The following is a 13,364-nucleotide window of genomic DNA, read 5'->3' as shown; positions in this document are numbered from 1 at the left end:
GCCACCCCCCAATCCACCTTAAAAAGCAAGGATGAACTGCCTTGGATGATGCGCTGTTGTTTTCTACCAAAAGTTGTTAGTATGATTGCTTAGATTAGCTTCTGCTCCAGTAGTCAAGGGGTCCTTCACTACTGAGGAGGACTTAGTATAAGGTTCCACCATTACCAAAAAGGTAAAGTGATTAATTAAACATGGAATAATGCAGGACACAGCCAGGCATGGTGGTGGCTCATTCTTCTAATCCCAGCACTTTTGGAAGCCAAGGAGGCCAGGCCTGACCAACCATGGACAGGTTCAAGACCAGCCTGACCAACAAGGAGAAACCCCATCTCTTCTAAAAATACAAAACTTAGCCAGGCTTGGTGGCTCATGACTGTAATCCCAGCTACTGGGGAGGCTGAGGCAGGAGAATCACCTGAACCCAGAGGCGGACATTGCAGTGAGCCAAGATTATACCACTGAGGCAGGAGAATCACTTGAACCCAGCAGGTAGACATTGCAGTGAGCCGAGATTGCACCACTGTACTCCAGCCTGCACAACTTTGTTTCAGAAAAAAAAAAAAGGAGGGACAAGTTTCAAATGTTCAGATTTTTTTTTTCCCCTTTACAAGTGTCATTAAAAGATATAGGTACCAAAGAAATTTTGTTGACAGAAATATCTCCAAGAAGTTCAAAATATTTTAGAGGCGTTTTTTTCCTCACCACCTGAGTTCAAGAATTCTCAGCATTTTACAGAAGAGGCCCCTCCTCTCCTCCTATAAATGACCTCTAAATGTTGGACTGTCTGAGGTCTTGGTGCTGGTCTTTTATCTGCCTCTCTCCTCATCCTAAATGCCTGGTTTCAATTGCCACATACACACTGAGGATGTCCAGTTTTCTGTCCTCGGGTCTGACTTTTGTGGATTTCAGTTGTGCCGGCCTTCTTTTTGTTTCTTAAGTGCATCAAGTTCTTTCCTAACTCAGAGTTTTTGCATTTGCTGTTTCCTCTTCCAGGAAGGCTGCCTCTTTCTCATCCTTCAGTGTCTCTTCAAATGTCATTTCTTCTGAAAGAGAAAGGCCTTCCCTGACCACCCCCTCTAAAGTGGTCCTTCCCCTCCCCTTGCTGTGTGTTGCTCCATCAATAATTCCACAAGACATCTTTCTGTTTCTTTCTCCAAAAGCTTTTTATCACAATAGAATGTTGTCTAATTTATTTTTTTGCTGATAGTCACTGTCCCCCATCAGAATATAAATACTTTGAAGGCAGGAACTTTGACAAACTTGTTCACTGCTGTATCCCCAACACTTAGCTAGTGTTTGATACAAGTCAAGGGCTCACTAAATACTCATGATGTAAGTAAATAAATGTATGAATCAATGAATGAATAATTAAACGAATGAATGGAATACTTAAACATCCAACTCGTGGTAACACAGCACATCAATGTTCACTTGAAACAACTCTCAAGCTTCCCTTTTGTCCCTCCATTAACAAACCACGGGTTTCATGAGATAAGATATGCAAGGATAACTTTAAAAGTGCAATACACTTAAATAATAAGAAATTGGGAAGGGTCCTCAAATTATTCTTTGCTTAAATTATTCTATGCCATTATTGGCTCGACATAGTGTCACAGGCCTGTAATCCCAGCTACCTCAAGGGCTGAGGTGAGACCCCCATCTCTAAAAAAGAAAAAGAAAGAAAACATCCAGGCTAAGTGTGGTTGGCTCATGCCTGTAATCTCATTTTATAATCAGCATTTTGGAAGGCTGAGGTGGTAGGATTATTTGAGCCCAGGAGTTTGAGACCAACCTGGGTAACAAACCGAGACCCAATCTCTTGAAAAAAAAAAATTCATCATTACAACAAACATTAAAAGAAACCCAGCTGAGTGTAGTGGCTCACACATGTAATCCCAGCACCCTGGGAGGATGAAGTAGGCGGATTGCTTGAGCACAGGAGTTCGAGACCAGCCTGAGCAAGATGGCAAAAAATCCTGTCTCTACAAAAAATACGAACATTAGCTGGGTGTGGTTGCACATGCCTGTAGTCTCAACTACTTGGGAGGCTGAGGTGGAGAATGGCTTGAGCTTTGGAGGTGAAGGTTGCAGTGAGCTGAGATAGTGTCTCTGCACTTCAGCCTGGGTGACAGAGCCAGACCCTGTTTAAAACAAACAAACACAGAAAACCCCTCAAAACCCGTAACTACGCCATTATTTCATTCTAGCAATTTACTAAACCACATATAAAGTTTGCATTCATATTAAAGAAGAGGCAGAGGGACTCTACTGCCTGAGAAATTTATTGAGTTATAGTTTTATTGACACTGTAAGTTGTTTAAAATTAAATGGATTGCCACATAATATTTATAAATAATTCACTTTTTGATGTTTTAAGGGTTGGATTCTCTTTTTTTTTTTTTTTTTTTTTTTTGAAAAGGGCTCGCTCTGTCGCCCGGGCTGGAGTGCAGTGGCTGGATCTCAGCTCACTGCAAGCTCCGCCTCCTGGGTTCACACCATTCTCCTGCCTCAGCCTCCTGAGTAGCTGGGACTACAGGCGCCCGCCACCGCGCCCAGCTAATTTTTTGTATTTTAGTAGAGACAGGGTTTCACTGTGGTCTCGATCTCCTGACCTTGTGATCCGCCTGCCTCGGCCTCCCAAAGTGCTAGGATTACAGGCGTGAGCCACCGCGCCCAGCCGGATTCTCTTCTTTTAAAACTAGTTTTATTTCTACCCAATGATTTCTCAAAATTCCATTGTTAAACAATCAATTGATCAATAATTTAACAAGTCTGGTACCTATTATATTGTCATAATTTGTCAAGGTACTGTGTAGGGAAATAAAGAGACTAGCATTATAATCTTACGTAATAAAAATGTATACCTATGTCTGCATAGAAAGAATAAATAAAAAAGAAACAAAACACTTAATGATTATCTGGATAATGAGATAAAACGTGATTACTATTTATACATTAATGTAGTTTCCAAATTATTTACTATAGGCACATCTTATTTTTGTAATACCATAAAAGATATGTATTATTTATATCCTTAGGGAGCATATCTTATAACTGGAGAAGAAAATAAAGTAGCATACAGTAAACAAATAGAAAACAATTGAGTGCAAAATAAAAATAACAAAAAAACAAGAAAACAATTGAGTGCAGAACTGTATGATTACTGAGAATAAGCCCAATAAGTTGTTCAGAGAAGAAAAGATCAGAAATCTTGAATGAAAGTTCAGTTCAGTTCTCTTTTTGTATAAGTATGGCAGAAATTTAGCATCTGCTATCTTGAGAAAATTAACATGCATAATGAAATAAAAGTTCAGGATTAGGCCTGGCTTAAGTGATCCTCCCATCTCAGCTTCCCAAAGTGTTGGTATTACCCTGTGAGCCACAGCGCCCAAGCAACATGTTTGCATTCTTTTGCAATTCTTCTGATTAGAGAACATTTTAAATTGTTAAAAAAGAAAGAAAGAAAAAATTTATACCACAATAGTTGCTCTCAGACAAAAGTAATGCAGCAAGATTGACTGCTCTTAAGTTAAATAAACGAAGGACTCAATTAAATCATTCTTGTAGCACACGTAGTCACTCAAAAGCATAGAGACTCTGCCAGGTGTGGTGCTGTGCGCCTGTAGTCCCAGCTATTCTGGAGGTTGGGAGTTCAAGTCCAGCCTGGGCAAAATAGCAAGATCTCATCTCTAAAAAAGAAAAAAAAGGCATAGCTATACTATACATTTATGTAAATATCTTTATTTTATTAATTATAGAATGCTATTAATTATAAAATTCATATTTTATGAATCACAAAATATGCTATTAAACTATAATAAATAGCAGATCATTAATTATAACATGAACCCTGATAAAATGTGAAAAATCTGTATATTATAATCAGTGAAATAAGATACACTTTATGTGACTGTTTGGTGAATGTCTACTGCACCCCTAAATATGAGGCCGTGGTACAAGCTTTTGTTCATCATTGTACCCACAGCCAGCGCAAATAATTTCCTAATGAATCCAATGAATGAATGAACAGATGAATGCATAATCAAACAAGGGAGTTTGTCTTACACTGCAAATGCCTAAATGATAAATAAGAAAATGCCTTTTAAAAAAGTATTTGCTGCTAAATAAATACTGTAAAGTAACAATAATATTGTCTGACATTTATTTTAAGTGATGCACATTAAGTCCTGAATGTGATTACAATCTGATAAATACGAACCACCCACCTCTGTGCGAAACAGGTGAAGGTTGCCTTGTAAAGCCCAAGTGAGTAATCTAAGGTGTTTAATATCACAATTAAATAGGGTGGGGAGAGCAAGCTGTTATTTCCTCCTACTCTTCTGTTTTCAAAACAGCCAAATTCAAACAGTCTGCCTTCTACCTATGACAACAGCAGTTCTATACCCTTATAGAATCCTGTAACACAGATACCATTCTGTTCTACCCCAGGTATTTCTGCTATAGAAAAGCATTTAACAGAAAGAAGCAATTATCTTCATCCAGACACATGCAGGACTTATTACAGTGTGATTATTGAACCAAACTCTTATACAGAGAGATGCATTTCAAATAAGAATTCTATTAGCCAAGGGAAGTTACTCTTTTGCCTCCTGTTGTTATTCAAGTCTTTTCTCCTCTGTCCTTCCGCCAGCCTTACCCCACTCCTTAATCCTCTGAACCAATAAACCATTGCCAAGTTCTGGTGCAAAGTGGTTTACAGGCCTGACTGGACCAGACTAAAAGTGTTCAAAATAGCAAGCAACAAGGAGCAGAAATCCATATTAGAATGGGATATGGACTATATTTATATTTGTACAGAATGCCTTCTAATTAATTCAATAAAGAGTTGTGAGTTGTGTAGGTGAGTTGCCATGGAGCTACGAATATGAGTTGATAATTCTGAAATCCTAATTAGCCATCTCCAAGGTTAAGAAAAATCCTTATGTGCTCACTTGCAAAGATAATCCATAGCATGCTCTTAATTGAGAAAAACAAAGCCATGGATCAAATATGTAAAGTAATTTTTAGTTTTTTACAAAGGTATGTTTGGGCTGTAGATAAATCTCGTCAAAAAACATGAGAGAGGATAATAATGGTTGAAAGGAGACACAGTGCTTGCCCTCAAGAAGTTTTTGTCTAGTGAGGGAGATAGGACTTGTATGTAAATAAAATTGTGTTACTAAGGTAGATAGTGAGAGGTAACTTAAGAGAGGATCAGATAAGGTATGAAGAGAATCCAGAAAAGGGACTGGATTAATTCTGAACTACAGCATCAAAGAATGTTCATGCAAGAGACAGTGTTTTCACCAGATCTTGAAGGTATGGGTGAGGGTATACAGAGTGAGTATATTCAGAATCTACTTTAAAACAAACACTTTCCTCTATTTTAGTGGAGTTGAGCTATACATCCAACAATAATGAACAAATACACACATATATACATAGATGGTGATAGATACATATTTTAGTACATGTAGCAATTTATTAATAAATGTACAGTTAAAGTCGCATGCAAAACCTTAGAGTGATAGCAAACTTCATTTTAAGATGTTTAGCAGCATCCCTGGCCTCTACTCACTAAATCCCAGTAGCATCCCCTAGGTGTGACAACCAAAAAATGTCTCCAGGCATTGACCTCTGGGGGCAAAAAAGCCCTTTGTTAAGAACCACTGGTATACATAAATGAAACATACACAAGAGATTCCTCCCTTCTTCTCTGTATGTGAATAAAAATTGCAAAGTTCATGACCTGGATTTTCTTTTTAGTTTCTTCTTCAGTGGTTCTTAACTTCATTGGGTCAAGTAACCCTTTGAAGATCTGTTGAAAGCTGTTGACTCATTCACTTCTCAGGAAAACACACATGCTGACTACCATTTCAGAGAATTTGCATCAGGGTTCTCTGGAGACGAGTTCTGAGTTCTGTTTCCAGGAGCTGGTAGAATTGTCATGGTCTGTATATTCAAGGTAGGTGGGTAACCGAAGGTTGATGTACAGAGGTCTGTATTTCGAAGCCTCTTCTGTATTTATTTCAGAACACTGATAATCAGGCGAGAATGTTCTGGTTTATCGAACCCTTCCTTCTGCCCTTCATCTTAACCATGCATTAGTTTTAGCAAAGTTTATCCCAACAGAAGACAAAACACTGGTGAGGTAGGATAGCTCCGGCTCTTCCCCCCTCTCTTCTAGTCTTGATTTCCATGTAGTCCAGTTTATTCCTTCCCTGATTGTACAGCAGAATGAGAAAAAAAAGAAAAAAACAGAGTCTAGAGGGTAAGAAAGGTCCACCTGGACGCTTGATTTGGATTGTGAAATAAAACACACACACATGCATGCGTAGAATAGGTAGCTAAAAGCTGAGTAGATCGTGAACTCCCTATATCCTCCACCCACTAAATACTCCTAAAAGACTTTCTAGAAATCCAAGGGCTTATAAATATAGAAACCTGGCCTCTGCTCCTCTTCCCCATGTGGTATGAGACCACCTGTGGCAGGCTGTGGAGTTCGCTGAATAACACAACCTAGGAGTCAAGGTCAGCACTCCCAGAGACCGAGGACCTCTTCCTCTAGGCGGGCTCTGCTCTCCTGTAAGGAGTCCCACAAGGCCTGGCCCGCCCCTGACCTCGCAGCCCGCAAGATTAGTAAATGGGGAAGAGTGAGGATCCGGGTGGCCCCTGCGTGGCAGCCAGTAAGAGTCTCAACCTTCCCGGTTCGGGAAAGGGAAACAATGCAGAAGGGGTAGGATTTCTTTCCTGATGGGATCGGTTGGGAAAGACCGCAGCCTGTGTGTGTCTTTCCCTTCGACCAAGGTGTCTCTGTTGCTCCGTAAATAAAACGTCCCACTGCCTTCTGAGAACGCTATAAAGGCAGCGGAAGGGGCGTCCCCGGGGCATTCCGGGCGGGGCGCGAGCAGAGACAGGTGAGTTCTCCCTGAAGATGCCCTCACCGCCCGGCCCGGGCTCCCCTCCCAGGGAGGCCTCGAGGGTTGCGGATGGGACTCGTGAGGGGGCACGGAGCAGGCGGACAGGGGGCAGTACAGCCTTTTTTCTGAGACTCCGAGAGCGAACAGGCGGCTCGGAAAACAGGACGAGGGGAGAGAGTTGCTCAATAAACTGAAAGTTCTGCCGCCGGGAGGGCTACGACAGCTGCTGGAATGTGCCTGCAGCGCCCGCCTCCTGGGGACCCGCGAAGCGCGCCCTGAGGGTTCCACGCCTGGCCCGGGGGCCTGCACCTCTCCTCCAGTGCGCGCCTGCAGCTGCGTCCGGGGTCAGGCGCGGGGAGGGAGGAACTCTCAGGGTCCCTTCCAGCCTTGCACGCGCCCTTGGTCCCTGCCCCAGCCCCTTGGTTTAAGGGAGATTTCAGGACGCGGACAGCGCCCTAGCTGCCGGCCGGAGGGGACTGGATGGAGCTTGGGGAGCCCCCAAAGCAGGGCTCACTCTCTTCAAGTTTGGGGAACCCCGCTCAGCGGGTGCAGGCCACGGGATCCGAAGGTTCTCAGGTGCCCACTTGCAGGCTGGTCGTGCGCGCCGTGGGGCGCTTGTCGCGAGCGCCGAGGGCTGCAGGACGCGGACCAGACTCGCTGTGTTCGACTGAAGCTGGCGGGGGGCTGGGTGACAGCTAACAGGTGATCCTCTTCTTTCTGTTCCTCGCTCTTCACCTCAGATCGTCCTCCCGCACCGTATCTCCTTCCTCCTCGCTGTCCTCTGGCTAGCAGGTCATGGCAGCGCCGGGCGGCAGGTCCGAGCCGCCGCAGATCCCCGAATACAGCTGCAGTTATGTGGTATCGCGGCCGGTCTACAGCGAGCTCGCTTTCCAGCAACAGCACGAGCGGCGCCTGCAGGAGCGCAAGACGCTGCGGGAGAGCCTGGCCAAGTGCTGCAGGTAGCTGCCGCGCGGGCCCGCTTGGGGAGAAGCGGAGCCGGGCGTCCACGATTTGGCGTGGGGGGAGGGCGTCCCCTGCGGGCGAGCGTGGGGTGCGGGCGGCGGAGCTCCTGCGCGCCAGCTGCTTCTCCTAGAGGCCCAACTTTGGGTCTCCGGTCCTCCACGCAGCCCTTCTGGTCGGAGGGTGACTCCCTCAGTCTCGGGCCCGAATTGAACTTATCTGGGAAACTCGCCTTTGGGGAGAGTGGGTACTGGGAGCCCCATCTCTCTTTTTCCTCTCTGAAGGAAACTTGGAGTGCCCCTTGGAGTACAGTGGATCCCTGTTGCCTTCATGGGAGCTCGTTTAAATGAAATGAATAGGGAAACCCAGCTCTTGACCAGGAGGAGTCCTTGAAACCCTCAAGCTACGTAGGCGAGCTACCATTCAGTTAGAGACCAGAATGCAAGCTAGAACCTAGGGGAGCGCAGGGTGTGCCAAGTACTTCACCAGCAGGAGGTGGGACCCCTACGGAGAGCCACCCTCAGTCTCTAAACCCAAACGTGCTGTAACTAGATGTCACGAACATCAAGAAATTAGAGTTTCTAAAACCTTTCATTATAGAACATTTCAAATATATGCATAAGTAGACGTAACAGTATAATGAACTCCCCACCCCCACCGTTTCTACCCATCACTCAGCCTCAACAGTGATCAACTCCAAGTTAATCTTGTTTCTTATATCGACACCTACTTTCTCCCTCCACTATTATTTTTAAGCAAATCCCATATAGCATACTGTCTTTATGTATTTTACTGCGTATCTTTAAAGACTCTTAAAAAATATAACCACATTTCATGATCACACCTTAATATCTAAAATAACTCCTTAATATCAAAAAATGAGTCATTGTTAAAATGTCCAATAGTCCCATAAATACTATAATTTAAAAAAACAATTTATTCAAATCAGGAGTTATATAATACCACCTATTTTGATATTTTCTTTTATCATTGAATTTAAAAACTACTAAGTAGCAAGGNCCACTATTATTTTTAAGCAAATCCCATATAGCATACTGTCTTTATGTATTTTACTGCGTATCTTTAAAGACTCTTAAAAAATATAACCACATTTCATGATCACACCTTAATATCTAAAAATAACTCCTTAATATCAAAAAATGAGTCATTGTTAAAATGTCCAATAGTCCCATAAATACTATAATTTAAAAAAACAATTTATTCAAATCAGGAGTTATATAATACCACCTATTTTTGATATTTTTCTTTTATCATTGAATTTAAAAACTACTAAGTAGCAAGGTTTAAGTTATACATTCCTCATGCTAAGATTTTTGTAAAAACTAGCTCCAGACTTGTATTGCCAAAATACACTCAGTATGTTTATTTTCTTTAAATAAAATAATAATAAGGCGCCTGGATTAGGAGTCTGAAAATTAATCTCCGTTTAGAGACTCCACATCCATCAGTCTCGAGCTGGACCAGAAAATAGGTTTTTGTGTAGGAATATTTTCTCAGAGGATTAAAAAGGTGAGCAAGGGGTGGGACACTTAATCCTGTGTTTTCTAGAAGAATACATTTAAAAGGATAGATAGAGTTCTTGGCAAAAGCATGGTAAGCACTTCAGGGTTATTATTTTCCATGAAATTCTTACTCTTTTTCTAAATAGCTACAAACATCAGCAGAATTGAGCTCACAGCTTTGTGATTTGTAAATTGATTGTGACTGAGATTGGATTGAAAACCCAGTTTTCTTGCTTTTTGACAGTTGTTCAAGAAAGAGAGCCTTTGGTGTGCTAAAGACTCTCCTGCCCATCTTGGAGTGGCTGCCCAAATACCGAGTCAAGGAATGGCTGCTTAGTGACATCGTTTCAGGAGTTAGTACTGGGCTAGTGGCCACGCTGCAAGGTAAGATGTTGGTGGATTGAGAGTTCTGGTCTCCAGAAGGAGTTTAACACTTCTCCCCAGCTACCATAGGTCTGTGACAGATGTTTGCTTACCCTTCAAGGCCTTTATCTTTCCTGTAGAGCCCCTTAGTGGAGAGAGTCACCTCTTTTCTCCTCTTCCTTAGAGTTCTCTTCCTGGGAAAATGCAGCCACACTAGGTACAGAGCTCCAATTTAGAGGCATATACTAGGCAGTGGCTTCTCAATTTTTATTGACCACAATTCGCAGTAAGAAATGTGTAAAGAGTTTCAAGTCAAGGTTAAAAAAAAAAAAAGAAGTATGTGTTACATCATGATATGTACATGTATATCTAAAGTTCCTGTAAAATACTTATTACAATATGCTAATTTTTCACTTTGTTCTATTATGCTTAGGCTTTTAAAATGATGATTGCAGCACATTAAATTATTTTATATCCACACATGGATCTTTTTCATTTGTTTGTTTTGTTTTGTTTTGCTTTTTAGAGACAGAGTCTTGCTCTGTCACCCAGGCTGGTGTGCAATGGTGCAATCTTGGCTCATTTGCAACCTTGGCCTCTCAGGTTCAAGTGATTCTCATGCCTCAGCCTTCTGAGTAGCTGGGACCACAGACATATGCCACCATGTCCAGCTAATTTTTGTGTTTTTAGTAGAGACGGGGTTTCACCATGTTGGCCAGGGTGGTCTGGAACTCCTAACCTCAAGTGATCCACCCGCCTTGGTATCCCAAAGTACTGAGATTACAGGCGTGAGCTACCATGTCCAGCCTCCCAAACATGGATCTTGAGGTGCAGTTTGAAACTGGCTTAAGGAAAAATAAAGGAAGCTTCCTAGCCTGGACTCCACATGAATGTTTTGTCTGCCCCTCATCCTTTTTTTTAAAAAAAATCATCCTCTTATTTTAGTCTGTGGGAAAATGTGCCAACATAGGTGGTTATTTATTGTTTTATAAACTGAGTTCATACCATAATATTCCCATAAGCATCTTAGAAATCTGTTGTATAGTCAGTGCCTAGCAGTATGGCATTCTCATCTGTCCCCCATCCCCACCATTTCGTTTCTGTCCCACACCCAACACCCTGACCAATTTCCCAAAGACCCTGAATCATGAAAACAGAAATGTTGTTATTTATTATAATTTGTGAAACACCTAATATGTTCCAGGCATTAGATATGCTGACATGAATAAGATGCATCCTCTGCTTCCAAGGAACTCATAGTCCAATGGAGAAAGAGATAATTCAATGTGATAAGGGCTCTGGCAGGGGAGTGCAAATTACTTGCTAAGGGAGTGCAAATGAGGGTCACTCAAAGCGGTCTTAGGGGATCTTGAATGGCTTCCTGGAAGCTGAATGTCAAAACTGAGTTTCCCTGATGGCTAAGTCTGAGTTTGCCAAGTGATGGGAAGTAGGGTGGGGTGGGGATGGCTTGAAAATAGAAGTATTTTCAGAAGCTAGTAATGAATGTTGAGCAATATCGTGAGCTAAAATTTGGCTATGGAGCTTTCAAGATTGCTCAGATCAGGCCAGGTAGATGCCCTCAGAGAAGGAGGATGGCCTATGAACCCAGGGTGGAGCCTCAGCCCGATCAAGCATGTTCTTAATCACAAAAGTGGATGGGAGAGAGACTAGGATGGGCTGTGCGGTTCATAAGTTAGACAACGCCAAGTATTCTACACTGTGCTCTAAGGGCTGTGACATGGCGACACCCTGTGACTCCTGGGGGACAGGAATCATGCCTAATTCATGTTTGTTCAGCAGGTGCCTAGCACAGAGACAGGCACATAAGAGATGGTATATTTAGTGAAAAAGATTGAATTGCATTCCTGACAATGAATCCTCTTTACATATGAAAAATGATGCTTCATGCTCCATGTCTCCCCAGTTTTCATAGGCAAGTATCTTATAAGAATTCATTTTGTTTATAAGCATGAGACACTATGCTAAGTAAGAATGTTGCCAGTTATCTCATTTAATCCTCATAACAATCCTTCTAGGTAGGTCTATTATTATTTCATTTTCAGTAGGTGAGAAATCTATTAAATCTTGCCCAGGGTCATGAAGCTGATAAGTGGTACAGCTGGGATTTTAATCCGGTGTCTATTGTGTAGTTCCTTACTTTATGGGTAACATGTTTTTCTAGAAACATTATCTCTATAAAGTTATCTGCATAAGGTGAATTTCTGGGAGGTTAATCTGGCTTACTTATACATTCATTTATCATTCATTTACTTAATAAATATTTATAAATGAATTCTGTAGGCCAGGTATCCAGTCATGTGGATTCAGTGGTTCATTAACAGGCACAGGTGCTGACCTCATGGAGCTTTGTAAAATTATTTTGAGGGGTAGGGATGGGAATTAAATAAGTAGATAAATACAAAAATAATTATAGATTGCAATATCTATTGTGGTGGATTAAATATACTGTAATAGGGATTAATTTGAAAGGTGGATCTTTATTTTTATATTTTTTTGAGACAGGGTCTTGCCCTGTTGCCCAGGCTGGAGTGCAGTGGTGAGATCACAGCAGCCTTGGCCTCCTAGGCCCAAGTGATCCTCCCATCTCAGCCTCCCCAGTAGCTGGAACTACAGGCATGTGCCACCATGCTTAGCTAATTTTTGTATTTTTTGTAGAGACAGGGTTTCACCATGTTGCCCAGGCTGGTCTGGAACTCCTAGGCTCAAGTGATCTGCCTGCTTCAGCCTCCCAAAGTGCTGGGATTACAGGTGTGAGCCCCCGCACCTAGCCAGGAAGGGAGGTCTATTTTAGATACAATGGTCCAGGGAGACCTTACTGAGAAGGTGAAATTTAGTCAAAGACAAGAGAATGAGAAGGAGACAGCCATGTGATAAGCAGAAAAAAAGAGTGTACCAGGTAAAGGTGCAAAGGCCCTGAGGCCAGAAAACTTAGTATTTTCCAGGGAGGAAGAGGAAGAATTGTAGTGTGGGTGAGTGCCTCTTTAAATATTGTGCCCTAGGCACCTCATTTGCCTCATTTATTCCTGGTCCTGTAGGGATATTGCTGTGAATTAAAGGGAGAATAGGTGTGTCAGCTTTAACCGGATGAGGCAGGCTATGAAGAGAGCTGCAAGATCTGGAATATATTGTGCAGTAAGAATCACTGATGCATACTGATGAGTGTGGATGAAAATCACAGATGCCTCCAAGGTTGTTGGCTTGAGCAACCGGGTAGATCATTACATCATTTATCCAAATGGCAAAGACAGGCTGAGGAGCAGGTTTGGGATAGGAAATCAAGTTTCCTTTTGGATATGCTAAGTTTGAGATGCAGGGGTGAGGCCTCCAAGTGGAGATGCCACATAGAGAAGTGGGAGCTACTGCAAGTGTGAAGGTCAGAGGGGAGGTCTAGGCCAGACATAAAAATCAGGAAAGCATCGTTAAAGAGGTGATATTTACAAGAGTGGGAATGCCTGTGATTACCTAGGAAGAAAGGGCAGATGTAGAAGAAAAGAGAGCCAGAGTACTTAGAGGTTAGGAAGGCAGGGAGAGGGGCAGCCAAGAACCTGAGAAAGCTGGGCCCAAGATGTTGAAGACA

At 42.4% G+C, this 13,364-nt stretch overlaps 1 protein-coding gene and 1 long non-coding RNA gene across 3 annotated transcripts in view; one reads left to right on the top strand and one right to left on the bottom strand.

Moving 5' to 3' along the window:
• Positions 1–3,725: 3,725 nt before the first annotated feature.
• LOC108540483 (uncharacterized) lies at positions 3,726–7,821 on the bottom strand. The gene is made up of 2 exons (XR_001888684.1): positions 7,676–7,821; positions 3,726–6,221 (listed from the first exon to the last, which is right to left on the bottom strand). It is a non-coding gene; the product is annotated as an uncharacterized LOC108540483 (long non-coding RNA).
• SLC26A4 (solute carrier family 26 member 4) overlaps positions 7,706–13,364 on the top strand; it is a 53,014-nt gene continuing 47,355 nt past the window's right edge. For both annotated transcript variants that reach the window (XM_017889573.1, XM_017889571.1), the window contains exons 1-2: positions 7,706–7,879; positions 9,648–9,787. In XM_017889573.1, coding sequence (XP_017745062.1) covers positions 7,716–7,879; positions 9,648–9,787 — 304 coding nt within the window. In that variant the 5' untranslated portion in view covers positions 7,706–7,715. The remainder of the gene's footprint in view (positions 7,880–9,647; positions 9,788–13,364) is intronic.

This window comes from Rhinopithecus bieti, unplaced genomic scaffold (genome assembly GCF_001698545.2).
Source record: "Rhinopithecus bieti isolate Rb0 unplaced genomic scaffold, ASM169854v2 scaffold_18688, whole genome shotgun sequence".
Taxonomy (NCBI): domain Eukaryota; kingdom Metazoa; phylum Chordata; class Mammalia; order Primates; family Cercopithecidae; genus Rhinopithecus; species Rhinopithecus bieti.
This window is presented reverse-complemented; position numbering and strand designations above follow the sequence as displayed.